The 13,661-nt window shown below is 44.2% G+C and overlaps 1 protein-coding gene across 1 annotated transcript in view; it reads left to right on the forward strand.

Annotated features, from left to right (window-relative positions):
• vwf (von Willebrand factor) overlaps nucleotides 1-13,661 on the forward strand; it is a 146,311-nt gene that overhangs the window by 77,969 nt on the left and 54,681 nt on the right. Inside the window, exons 34-40 of the mRNA XM_078235380.1 lie at nucleotides 537-714; nucleotides 3,601-3,821; nucleotides 4,040-4,232; nucleotides 6,257-6,604; nucleotides 7,623-7,834; nucleotides 11,019-11,121; nucleotides 11,960-12,034. Coding sequence (XP_078091506.1) covers nucleotides 537-714; nucleotides 3,601-3,821; nucleotides 4,040-4,232; nucleotides 6,257-6,604; nucleotides 7,623-7,834; nucleotides 11,019-11,121; nucleotides 11,960-12,034 — 1,330 coding nt within the window. The remainder of the gene's footprint in view (nucleotides 1-536; nucleotides 715-3,600; nucleotides 3,822-4,039; nucleotides 4,233-6,256; nucleotides 6,605-7,622; nucleotides 7,835-11,018; nucleotides 11,122-11,959; nucleotides 12,035-13,661) is intronic.

Consider the following 13,661-nt stretch of genomic DNA (forward strand, 5'->3'; position numbering starts at 1 on the left):
TGATGCCAGCCTGATTCTCCAGTCTGCTGGTCAAATGAAAAAGCTTTTCGAAGTGACTGCTGCTGGGACTACAAGGAGAGGAAGGTGGTGCCTCCATGTCAAGGTGCCCTCAAAAGGCAGGTAAGGTCGTTCTAATTCATGCCAGAGTCAGGCACGCTGGCCGCAGCGATCAGAGTGGTGAACCCTCCAGTGCTGGTGTTGGAGCCAGGGGCCGGCCAGTGGTGGGGTAGGGGGTTGGGTACTCCGTCAGCCATCGAGCAGGCACAACGGAAGGCTCACCCCCATCCTGGGGCAGAAAGTGGCCTTTAATCAGCCAATCAATTGTAATTATTGGCTGCCCAACCTCTGGTTGCCTGTTGCTGCTGTTCTCGTCATTAACAACATCCCACAGCTGCGGGCGTGTGTTCACCTCCCCTCCCGATACCTCCATTTGTCGTGGCCTCTTGCAGACCAGCCCATCTCCAGGGCTGGTGAAATTCAACCCCATTTACTTGTGCGAATTGATACTAACACTGACTTCAATGCATTTGTTCTAGGCTGGAGAGAAATGGGTGTTGTCTGATAAGTGTCACAGTTTCACGTGCAAACCAAACGGGGAAGTTCTTTCCTCAAACCACAAAGTAAACTGTGAGAAACTACAGAAACCAACCTGCAGCAACAATCTACCCAGCATCAAAATTGAGGAAACATGTGGCTGTCGGTATGCATGCCCCTGTAAGTAGCATGATAAAAATGGTCATAGTAACGGGTTTTTTGGGAGGTTAGAACAGAGTCTGACTTGACCCTAGTTGAACAGTCTTCTTTTGTTTCTGGACCCTTTGATATTTTTCACTCAGCTAGATTTGTTTTTAGTTGAAGCCACTTTCTTTGTTTATCGCTTACTCCCTCTCATTCATGTTACTTGTATGTCAGTCTTCAGGTTTGGATTTTGGGGGCCATCCCAGGGATGGGATTTTCTGGCTGCGCTCGCCCCAAGACCAAAAAATCCTATCCAAGGTCAGCGGACCTTTGCATGGGATCCGTGTCCTGCCCGCTATGATTCCCCTGGAGGACGGGACTGTAAGATTCTGCCCCCCCACCAGTATCCGTGCTGTTAAATCCATTCTCTGTCGTTTGATAGGCCAAGGTAAAACTGCCCCCCAGGCTATAGAAAGCAGATGCAACAGCCAACATTCCTGGAGTACATTCTGAACACACTATTCTGTGTGACTAGTTAAAAGGTCAATGTAAAAATAACTTCTGTGTTGGCAGGCCAAAGGGGCCCAGGGGGCTAAATATTCAGTCTGAACTAGAACCAAATGTTTTTCATCCCATTGGTTTTAGTAGAATGAAAATTATGAGATAAAAGTGAAAACTTATCCTGTGCAATGTCAGGTCTTCTAAGGTCCATATTTCATTGGGAAAGTGGTGTGAGGGGGGTGGGGGGAGGGGGGGCAGAAATGTGCTAAATTGGCAAGAGTTGTAACAGAGTGTCACTTAGTAATACTACATAAAGTAATATAATCATAACTTAATAGATAAGCAGAATACATTTTGATATCATAAGGAAAAGATTGTTGGAACGTTTTTGTACTACAGTTTAATATTAATTTGATACCCCCCTTAAAAAAAAATGTTTAAATGACAAGATAATTCCAAGTCAGGAAATTGTGGGTTCATGGCCTGCAATAGACACCGAGGGCAGATAACCTTAGCTAACAATACTATGCTGTACTATTTGAGGAGCTGTCTTTCAGGTGAAGTACTGAACTAAGGACCTGTGTGTGGGGATAAATGTGAAAGCTCCCAGGATATATATTTTCAAGAGGAGCAATTCTCATCCCTCCACCCATGCCCGATGCCCCAATCATGGCAACTCATCTGGCTCACCCATGCCCCATGGTTGTCATAACCTCCATCCCAACAACCCCCCCAACCACCCCCCGCACCCTCCCCCCCCCCATTCCTCCATGGCCATTTATAGCCCCAAGTGCCAACTTAATTTCAATTCATGTCAACCCACCCATCCTTTGCCCTGCCCTGACATGCAACATGCCAACTTATTCAATATCCACCATGGAAAGACTGCAGGAGTTATGTTGAGTAAAATAAAGTTTTAAATATCTATTACTGCCTTTACTATATTTTAAAATCTCCCATTCATGAAAGTCCATTCAAAACTTTTAAATCCCCTCTTTACTTAATCCCTTAAAAGTAATGTATTCATAACCCCATGTCAAAGATAGCTCATTCTTTAATAATCCCCTTGAGTTCCACAACCTATAATTGTTTCAGCGGGAGGTCTTAAGTTGAAATTAAGTGGAAAGCAGTCACGCATGAATAATGACATAATGTTAACTCAAATTTCAAAAAACAGCTACGGTAACTGCTAGGGAGTTTTTCGCTTCACACTGACACAGGCAAGCTTTTTTAATTGTTAAAGGGGTGGGGATTTAGATAACTTCACAGCATGACAGTTCTACAATCAGTTTTTCTGCCATTCAAGAGCATTCACATCTATTGTAAAAATTTGTAGTTCCCACACTAAACTCAGCACTGAGTTCAGAATGGCCCTGCCGAGCTTGGGTTTTCCTTTACCAGCATCAATGCGATCTGCCGGAAATGGAAGCAGAATTTCTGGGTCCCACTACCCATTTGAGAAGCAGAGTCTCTGTGACTTTGGGGTGCATTTAAGACATAAAAGGGCACTTTAGAAAATACAGCGTTGAGTGATCAGCCTACATTATGTGCTCATTATCTGTTGCAGGCCTTGAACCCACAATCCTGTCATTCAGAGCTATACTGCTGTTTAAGAGGGAAAAAAAAAAATATTTTAAAAGCAGTTTATACTCAGAGATTTCAAAATAACGTTAGACTGTAGCACCAAAACTCCGAGAGTTGTTTCTTTCTCACGTCACGTTTTTCAAAATAAGATGTCGTCTGATCACATAGACATAGAGAAAAATTTCCCCTTTTTGGGGGAATCCAAAACTTGCAGCTGTAAGCATAAGATAGTCACTAATAAATCCAACAAGGGAAGTAGGTCATTCAGGGAGTGGTTAAAATGCAGAACTCACTGTTACATGGAATGGTTAAGGCACAGACAAATGTCAAGGGAATCTAGATAAATACATGTGGTAGAAATGAATAGAAGGATATGCCATTAGAATTATAGAATCCCGACAGTGCAGAAGGAGACCATTAGGCTCATCGTGTCTGCACTGACCGCAATTCCACTCTGGCCCTATCCCCATAACCCCACGTACTTACCTTGCTAATCCCCCGACACTAAGGCAAATTAGCATGGCCAATCAAACTAACCTGAACATCTTTGGACTGTGGGAGGAAACCGGAACACCCGAAGGAAATCCACACAGGCACGGGGAGAAGGTGCAAACTCCACACAGACAGTGACCTGAGGCCAGAATTGAACCTGGGTCCCTGGTTGAGGCAGCAGTGCTAACCACTGTGCCACCATGCAGCCAAATGAGATGAAATGGGGGGGGGGAGGGGGATGTCTCCTGTCGAGCATAACCATCGATATAGACCAGTTGGGCCAAAGACCTGTTTCTAAGCTGTAACTATTATGCAGTATAGTTTACATTCCTTTTCTATTAACAGGTGTATGTTCAGTGTCTGCTAAAACACAGATTTCTACTTTTGATGGCCATGAATTCCCATTAACTGGAAGGTGCTCTTACTTGTTGCTACAAGTTGAAAATCAAGATACAAAATTAATCCTCCATAAGGGTCCATGTCACTTGGACCCCAACGAGAACTGCATCAAAGCAATTGAAATAGATCAGTATCATACCAAAATTCTGCTGCGTGATGACATGACTGTGAGTACATACTGGTCATCTTCAGTTAACTAGCAGGTCAAAGCTATCCATTTGGGAGATTTGGACAATGTGATAAGGTGCTATGTAAATGGTTTATACTTACCAGTTATAAACAAATGTTACTGTGCTCAGTTAAATATGACCAAAATCAGGAGTGGAATCGGATACATTTTGTTTATGAATGAGAATTTTAATCTGTTCTCTAATCTTTTTATTAGATTTCAGTCAATGGACAATTGGCCTTTCCACCTTTAACTGTTGGGAATATAGAGATCATTGACCATGGCTCCAGCAACTTTGTCGCTAATATCCCAGATTTGGGGTTAGTTCTTGTCAACAGCCCATTGAACCATCTTTTTGGTCTTTGGGTTTCTCCAACGTTGTTCTTGTCCAGAGTATCTGGACTCTGTGGTGAGTGTGAAAAGCTGTGCGATGGACACTGTTCTGCCAGGATGTTTGTAGATATTGTTAGCCCGTTAAAGAACGTACCTTTTCAAAAGAAAAACAATAGGTGGGATTTACGCACCCCACCGGCAGTGTGTTTTCTGTCAGCGGTGATGACTCGCTATTGCTACCAGTGGGATCTTCCAGTCCCGCCGATGTCTACGGCATTTTGCATGGCTCGCTTGTCCCACTGCCGGGGAATCCGCCATGGGGATGTGGGGGTTTTGGGGAGTGGCGGGGGGGTGTCACTTTTGGTGGGATCAGAAGACCTGCTGGCAGGAAGGGCTAGAAAATCACCCTCCCCAGATTAATTCCCTAAAGGCATTTTCCTGGTACGTAGGAACCTGTATGTGCACATATCAGACATGTCTGGAACACAGACTTTTAGGAGTATGCGACAGACTGACGGGGATAACACATCAGAAGTACAAAGTAAGGATCTTTTTCTTTGTTACTTTTACCGTTGTCAGGAGACAGCATTACTAAGAGGTGTGCCATGATCTTATTCAATGGCGGAGCAGGCTCGAGAGCCAGATGGCCTACTCTGGCTCCTAATTCCTATGTTGTGTTGTAACAGTATTGTTCACAAGGTTACACCACTCAATGGGGTGAGCTTCATGGGTCTGATGAACTTTACCATCTCTTCATTTTTTTCTATGGTTTTGTTTCAATTGACAGTAGCAAGTTAACTGAAGTTACTATCCTTGTTCCCAGTTTGAAAGGTGTTTTTTCAATTTATTAGTGCTAGCTATGGCTATGGCCACCTGTTTTTGGTCTCCCGAATCTTTGCAAGTGCCATTCTGTTACCCATTTAAATGGGTTATGTGTGAGACTAGCTCACCTTTACTTTTGCATGAACTGAGTGACCAATCCTGAAATCAGAACTCCAGCTCATGCAGATATTTCAACGTGAACTCCACGGTACAACATTCTGCCAAGAGCTTACCTTGCTGACATGAAATTTAGGCCGAGGACTGGAAGCTGTTTTTGAACTGTGATGAGTAATGTATTGGATTTAAATTAATTTGTTATTTTGTTTTGGTAATTGGGAAAGCAATGAGGTTGGAAAATGTCATATCCCGACGTTCATTGTTCCACTAGTTTTTCTTTTCATTTTTTTTACTCCGTCCTTAAAGTTACAAAGCCAGTGCTCAGAGTGGGCCAGGCAAACCTGAATCAATTCCTTGCTTGCACCAAGAACCAAATTCAAAATCCACTGAATCCAATTCAAGGGCCCCACAAGAGAGACAATCAACATAAAAGCTGACAAGATGAGGCATTGCACCCTATCTTGGGCTTGATCTGATTTTTTAAAATACTTTTCCAATTCAATCAAATCAAATCCAATTCAGAGTCTCAACAAGTTGAGACATTTCAGATCCAGGCTGACAAGACAGGGCGAGCGACCAAACCACCCTGCCCTGGGCCTGATCTACATGAGCCAAGCTGATTGGAGAAGGGGGAGGTTCCTCCTCCAAGACTTGAGCTCATTTGCATCTTAGCCAAAAGGCCGAGATGCCGCTGTAAAAAATTGCTTCACATGAAACATATGAAGCTTCAGTGTAACCCAATGACCTCAACCAAGCGCGGCCGACCATGGGCTGCCGACCATCCTACACCTGATCCCAGCCAAAAGGGGATAAGCACAAGTGCTGTTCCCTCTGGAGCCTCTTGTGGGGCTTGATCTGATGCTTAGCCAAAAGGCCGAGATGCGCATTGCCTTCAGCTGCCTAGGCCTAAGCTCTGGAATTCTCTCTGTAAACCTCTGTACCCCCGTCACCCCTCCTTTAGAACCATCTTTAAAGCTTACCCTTTGACTAAATCGTTGGTCATTTGTATTAATATCTGCTGATGTGTTAAATTTTGTTTGAAAACTTGCCTGTGAAGTGCCTTGGAACATTTTATTCTGCCAAACATGATAAATAAATGCAAATTGTTGTCGGCTAACATTCCCATTGGTCACCCTTTTATTTTAAATTATTTTCATTCAGGAACATGTGACAACGAACAGTTAAATGATTTTGAACTCCGGGATGGCACTATAACTAATGATAGTCTCACGTTTATTAATGACTGGACTCTGAAAGAATCGTCGTCACAGAATTGCCTGGAGCGAGTAGCAAAGGTGCCGCAGTGTGTACTGACGGGGGATGAGTGTGGCATTCTGCACTCTGCGGTGTTTGATGAATGCCGCAAAGTGGTTGACCCGCGACCGTATCTCAGACTGTGTGAGCAGAAGGCCTGTAATGGCAGTGACATCTGTGACTCCATTTCAGCGTACAGCTTCAGGTGCAAACTTCTGGGCATCTGCGTCAAGTGGAGGTCTGATGACTTGTGCCGTAAGTTCAATTCATCCTTCTTTTTACTGATCCTACAAGTGCCCTGAGCGGACAAACAACCAGAAGCGATACAGGAAAGTTATCTCAGGTGCACATGATGCTTGGTCTTACTTCTCACAGAATGATCCATCCCTGCCGCGAGATGTATGATTCAAATATTAAAATTCCACAGAGTACATAGAGGGGAATGTTTTCCTCAGATGGTCGAGTCCAGGGTAAGGGGGCATAATTGTTAAGATTAAAGCCAAGCCATTCAGAACTAAACTCAGAAAACATAATCCATATCAGCATGCTCCACTCTGACCCACCCTGCAGCCTTAAGCACTGGAGGCTTAATTAACAAAGGCCCATTGGGAATTCCACCCCTTCATTGAGGCGGAAGCCCCAATTCCGGCCAAGTTTCCACAGTCCTGGCAGCACCAGGGAAGTGTCCACTGCCGGGAATGCTGGCGAAGAGAGGGCCTCCAGGTTGTGGATACCTGGAGCAGATAAGTCCAGGGCTTGGGCCAGGAGGTTATGGGTAAGTTAGGGAGATGGGAGATGGGGATTGGAGGGGGGTTGTGTTTAAGGGAGGGAGAGGGTAGGAAGGTAGGTCCACCTAAGGTGGGGATGAGTGTTATCCTATGATCATCAAAGAACAGGCCCCCAAAGCAAAATCTAACCCCCTCCCTTTAACAACTTAACATTGGGCTTTCTGCTCCCACTCTGCTGCCCATGCCAAACAGGTAGACAGCGTATTATCAACGTCAATAGGCTTGATAATAAATTGAATTGACCCTTCATTATTCATTTAAATATGGGAGGTGGACTGCCTATCTCAGCACCCTCTATCCCCCTATTACGGGGGGTAAGCTCGGGTGCGGGTGCGAAGGTAGTGGAATGGGTGTCCCCCTACATTTTCCGTGCCCCTCTGCATGGGAAACATGCCTGTCAGGGGCAAATATAGTTTAGCCGCAAAGTCTTACATTTTGTGTTTATCCATAGCTGCCTGCCTAAAAGTGTTATTCCTTCCCTTTAGCTCTCCAGTGCCCTAACTCGCTCGTATACGAACCTTGTGGGGTAAATTGCATCCGCCATTGCGATAGCATCGTGAATAAGAACACCACGCATTGTCTAGCTTCTCCGACTGAAGGCTGCTTCTGCCCGGAAGGGAAAGTGTTGCTGGAAGGAAAATGTGTCACCACCGACGTCTGCACTCAGTGTACTGATCACCAGCAAATTCCCCATCAGGTATAGATACCAGTCCAAGAAGTAAGGCCAGGAAATTTGAAAACCGGCCATTTCTAAGTGGGCAAAACCAAAATACCGCGAAATCTGAAGTTGGGAACAAAAAATGCTAGGGATTCTGAGCCAGTCAGGTGGTGTCTGCAGTGAGAGGAGCAATGAACTGGGGGAAATGTTAACCTCAACCCAATCATTAGGAAGCTGATAGGGTTGGGTGCAAGCTGGCCTTCCACTCAACCTGAATCCCTACAGTGCAGAAGGAGGCCATTTGGCCCATCGAGTCTGCACTGGTCACAATCCCACCCAGGGCCTATCCCCATAACCTCATGTATTTACCCTAGCTAGTCCCCCTGACACTCAGGGGCAATTTAGCACGGTCAATCCACCTAACCCGCACATCTTTGGACTATGGGAGGAAACCGCAGCACCCGGAGGAAACCCACGCAGACACGGGGAGAATGTGCAAACTCCACACAGACAGTGACCCAAGGCCGGGAATCGAACCCGGGTCACTGGCGCTGTGAGGTAGCAGTGCTAACCACTGTGCCACCACACAGTGATTTTGCTTTCCTTTGAACTCAGTGGAGTGTAATATTTATTCATTTTTTATTAGTATCACAAGTAGGCTTACATTAACACTGCAATGAAGTTACTGTGAAAATCCCCTAGCCACCACCCTTTGGAGCCTGTTTGGGTACACTGAGGGACCAACACGTCTTTCAGGCTGTGGGAGGAAACCAGTGCACCCAGCGGAAACCCACACAAACATGGGGAGAACGTGCAGACTCCGCACAGTGTCCGAAGCCGGGAATCGAACCTGGGTTCCTCGATTTGTGAGGCAGCAGTGCGAGCCAATGTGCCACCGTGCCACCGCCTGGGCATTAAGAACATAAGAACATAAGAAATAGGAGCAGGAGTAGGCCATCTGGCCCTTCGAGCCTGCCCCGCCATTCAACAAGATCATGGCTGATCTGAAGCGAATCAGTTCCACTTACCCGCCTGCTCCCCATATCCCCTAATTCCCTTATCGATCAGAAAACTATCTACCCGTGATTTAAACATATTCAACGAGGAAGCCTCCACCACTTCAATGGGCAGAGAATTCCAGAGATTCACTACCCTCTGAGAGAAGAAGTTCCCCCTCAACTCTGTTCTGAACCGGCCCCCCCTTATTTTGAGGCTGTGCCCTCTAGTTCTGGTTTCCCTTCTAAGTGGAAAGAATCTCTCCACTTCTACCCTATCCAGCCCCTTCATTATCTTATATGTCTCTATAAGATCACCCCTCATCCTTCTAAACTCCAACGAGTACAGACCCAATCTGTTTAATCTCTCCTCATAAGCTACACCCCTCATCTCCGGTATCAACCTGGTGAACCTTCTCTGCACTCCCTCCAAGGCCAATATATCCTTTCGCAAATAAGGGGACCAAAACTGCACACAGTACTCCAGTTGCGGCCTCACCAGTGCCTTGTACAGTTGCAGCAAGACCTCCCTGCTTTTATATTCTATCCAACCTGCCATTGGGCAGGTTGTGAACTTTATGGACATCCCACTCAGCGGGTTAGAATAAAATTAGCCTCAGAATTTTAAGTTGTTCCGTTTATCATCATCAAACGAATGTGATGGCCAGAATTGAACGCAATACTCTGAGTGCGGCTGAACCAAAGTTTTATAAAGCCGCAACACGCATGGCAATGAATTTTCCATTGATTCAATTAAATTTGTTAGCACCAATTTGCTACCAGGGAAAAGGTAAGGAAATAGATCCATTGGTAAAATATCCTGTATGATGACTGCGCCTGATAAAGGCACGTGAAGAGGTCAGTCCGAATGTGGCTCTTTAGTAATAAAAACGCCTTCAATCATCAAGAGTTTTAGCCTCCGTTATAAATATAGTATTTCCGTTCCAGTTTTCTTTCCACACCTAGTGGTTTGCTAAGGCAGACTTTCATCTGTTTCCATAGCTAGTATTCTCGCTAGTCCATAGCCAGGGGCTTATAGCATCAAGTGTGGCTGACCAGGAGTCTCTCCCACTTTTACCGCCTGCTATTGTCTTGTTGGAAGGATTTTGCAGGTTGACACTCAATGGCCAGAATCTTATCACCATTCAGGTCGGCGGGATTTTCCCATCCCGCTGCAATGAGTGGGGATTTGGCTGGCCACCAAATCCTCCAACCTCGCTGCAACCGGAGCATTGCATCAACTGCAGGTAAAACTGTGCCCAACCTGTTAGGCCACTCTTCTTGGCCATCACCCTTGTGGTGGGACTATTACCCAGAGCTTCTGGCTCAGAGGTAGGGATGCTACCTACTGTATCACAAGATCTCCGTAAATATAGCACGCTTCCGTGTATGCTCAGGCAGGATTGTGAGCCAACTGTTTGCGCATTCAATCAAGCATTCCCAGGTCAACTCTGAAGCTTGTCTGTTGTGAAAGATAACATTTCATTAGATAAGCACTCCTCTGTAATCACATTATTTTAATGTACAAGTTCCATTGCTGGTGTTCTGAGTTCTTAGGACTTCCAGTTGGAAGTCCCTGAAATGTAAAGACTACTTGAGGTTGTGGCCACCTTGGCATTTGGAATGACGTGAAGACTGACCACACTTCACACTGGACCCTTGGCAATAGACATAGAATCATTGAATCCCTACAGTGCAGAAGGAAGCCATTTAGCTCATCGTGTCTGCACCGACATAGAAAGAATCTCCATCACCTCTTCTGTTGGTAGTGCTTCTGAAGACACTGGGGGTGGAGGGAGTGATGTTGCATATTACAGCACCTTAATATCCTTTGAAAATTAAAGACAAATGTCACACGATTAATTGAGCCTTAAATATATGCTGCACTAGACAAACTAAAGAACGCAAACAAGAAAGAAAACACGAATGTGTTCAAAACTATCTGGAGAATGATCACTAATTTATAGCAAAGCTGCAGAGGCTGGAAGAGAATATAGTGATCATAGGGCTGTGGCACCATAGAAGGAGCCAGTTTACTGGCCTGAAAGGCTTTTATTACAAGCTTTTTAAAAAAATGAATTTGAAGACAGAAAGCAACAGCATGTGATGAAAAGGGAAATGATGAAACGGTTGTTTTACCATCGTGGCAACAGGATGAATAATGCCTCGAGCACAAAGCTTCATGATATTGTTCACTGCAGGGTTATTAGTATCTTGTTTTTTTTCAGCATTTGGATACTTGGATACCACATGACAATCCGTGCCAGTTGTGCATGTGCTTAGACAACAGGCAGATCAACTGCACAAATAGGCCGTGTCCCACTATGACAGGTAATATACAATTCACATCACCATTGACATCTCTTGACATTTAATTGGGTTAACTCAATTGTGTGGCCTTTCCGTGGGCATTAATTTGTTAGAGGCACTAATCTTTCAAAACATGCACCTTTTTGTGGACTCCAGTTTCTTAAGAAGATTCAGCTTTGATGATTAGCTAGCCAATTATCTCACCAAATATTTAAAAAATTGTTATCCGCAATGCTTTGATAAAGATATTCGAAAAACATAGGAAACTCGAAATCACACCACCATTTAACTTTAACAATCCAACTTCACACTGTCAATACCTCACACTCTCATTAACCTCACCCTCTTATTAACCTCATACACTCATTAACCTCACTCCTTTATTAACCTCATACACTCATTTACCTCACCCTCTTATTAACCTCATACAGTCATTAATAAGGGAGTGAGGTTAACGAGTGTATGAGGTTAATAAGAAGGTAAGGTTAATGAGAGTGTGAGGTTATTAAAGGAGTGAGATTAATGAGAGTGTGAGGTTAATGAATGTATGAGGTTAATAAAGGAGTGAGGTTAACCTCATACACTCATTAACCTCACTCCCTAACTAACCTCATACACTAATTAACCTCACCCTCTTATTAACCTCACTCCCTCATTAACCTCATCCACTCGTTAACCTCACTCCCTTATTAACCTCATACATTCATTAACCTCACACACTTCAATGAACTGATGGACATTTCTACATCTTATTGATATTGAAGTCTATAAAATCCAATCCGAAGGTCTAAAAAAAAGCTAGTTTTAATTGTTGATTGGAAATACTGATGTGACCTGTTCTTTTCCTCCTTCCTTTCAGTCCCAGTGTGTAGGCCGTGTGAAAAAGCAGTATTACAGCGGAACACTGATGAGTGCTGTCCACAGTATGTGTGCGGTATGTATGGACACATCCAGCACTCAGCTGCAGTTTTCAAAGTATATTCATGCTTTGTGATACCGGAGCAATAACAGACCACTGCAGCTCGTGTCTGAGTATTACATTAGCTAGTAAAAGCTGGACAATACTTATAAGATGAACGGATTACTTTTCTTCCTCACATACTGAAGTAAATTTAGAACATTGTTTTGAAAAGGTGCTTATTTTTGAAGTTACATTTTGGATTAAAGAACTGAAGTTCTTTGGCAAGATATTTTGTCTGTATACATCAGGTTCTTAGCTTCATCATATAGTCAAACAAGGATAGTTTATAGAATTATGGAAAGTACATTATTGACACTATTTTCTTAGCAAGCTTAGATTCTTCAGTTGTGCTATTTTGACCTCATTGCACATGCAAACTTTTGTCTTTTTTTTCACACTATTGGTTCCTATCTATGCAATCTTCTTCGACCCTACAGCCCTCTGAGATTTCTGTTCCTTCAATTCTGTCTCTTGTGTGTTGCCCTTTTTTATCTTTGTACTTTTAGTATTAGTTCCTTCAGCTGTCTTCTTCCAAAGCTCTGGAATTACCCCACTCAACTGCTCTGCCTCTCTGTCTCTTCTTTCTTTAAGATGCTGCTGAACACCTACCTCTAACCAAACTTTAGGTCATAACATCTCCTCATGTGGCTTGATGTGAACTTTTGTTTGGTAATGCTCTTGTGAAGTACTCTGGGATGTTTTAGTACGTTAAAAGTGCAGTATCAGTGGAGGTAGTTGTGGCAAAGGATCTATACTTGAGCTATCGGTAAGCAGATGTTAAATCTTTGGTATCAGATGTTAAATCTTTGGTATGATGGCTGAATTCTGCCAAAAATTGCTGGTTTCTGAGCAAGTTATGAATTGACAGCAGCAACTCATTGTGAGAAAGAAGAAAAACCATGAGAGTATGCAAACATCCTTAGAATCTCAACAGAATTTGCAAGCTGTCCATTCTGAGTTTAAAATAAGTGGCCCTCACTGCAACAAGCTGTCCAAGAACTTGGACGCACACATCAAAGAACAAAGAAAATTGCAGCACAGGAACAGGCCCTTCGGCCCTCCAACCCTGCACCGACCATGCTGCCCGTCTTAACTAAAACCCCCTACCCTTCCGCGGACCATTTCCTTCTATTCCCATCCTATTCATGCATTTGTCAAGATGCCCCTTAAAAGTCACTATCACATCTGCTTCCACTACTGCCCTCGGCAACGAGTTCCAGGCACCCACCACTCTCTGTGTAAAAAGTCTGCCTCGTACACCTCTGCTGGCCTTTATCAATCGAGGGATTGAGTTTAGGAGTCTGGGGATAATGATGCAGCTATATAAGACCCTCATCAGACCCCACTTGGAGTACTGTGCTCAGTTCTGGACGCCTCATTACAGGAAGGATGTGGAAAAGATTGAAAGGGTGCAGAGGCGATTTACAAGGATGTTGCCTGGATTGAGTGGCATGCCTTATGAGGATAGCCTGAGGGAACTCGATCTTTTCCCCTTGGAGAGACGTAGGATGAGAGGAGACCTAATAGAGGTATATAAGATGTTGAGAGAAATAGATCGGGTGGACTCTCAGAGGCATTTTCCCAGGGTGGAAATGGCTGC

The sequence above is a fragment of the Mustelus asterias genome, chromosome 19, assembly GCF_964213995.1.
Source record: "Mustelus asterias chromosome 19, sMusAst1.hap1.1, whole genome shotgun sequence".
Classification (NCBI taxonomy): Eukaryota; Metazoa; Chordata; class Chondrichthyes; order Carcharhiniformes; family Triakidae; genus Mustelus; species Mustelus asterias.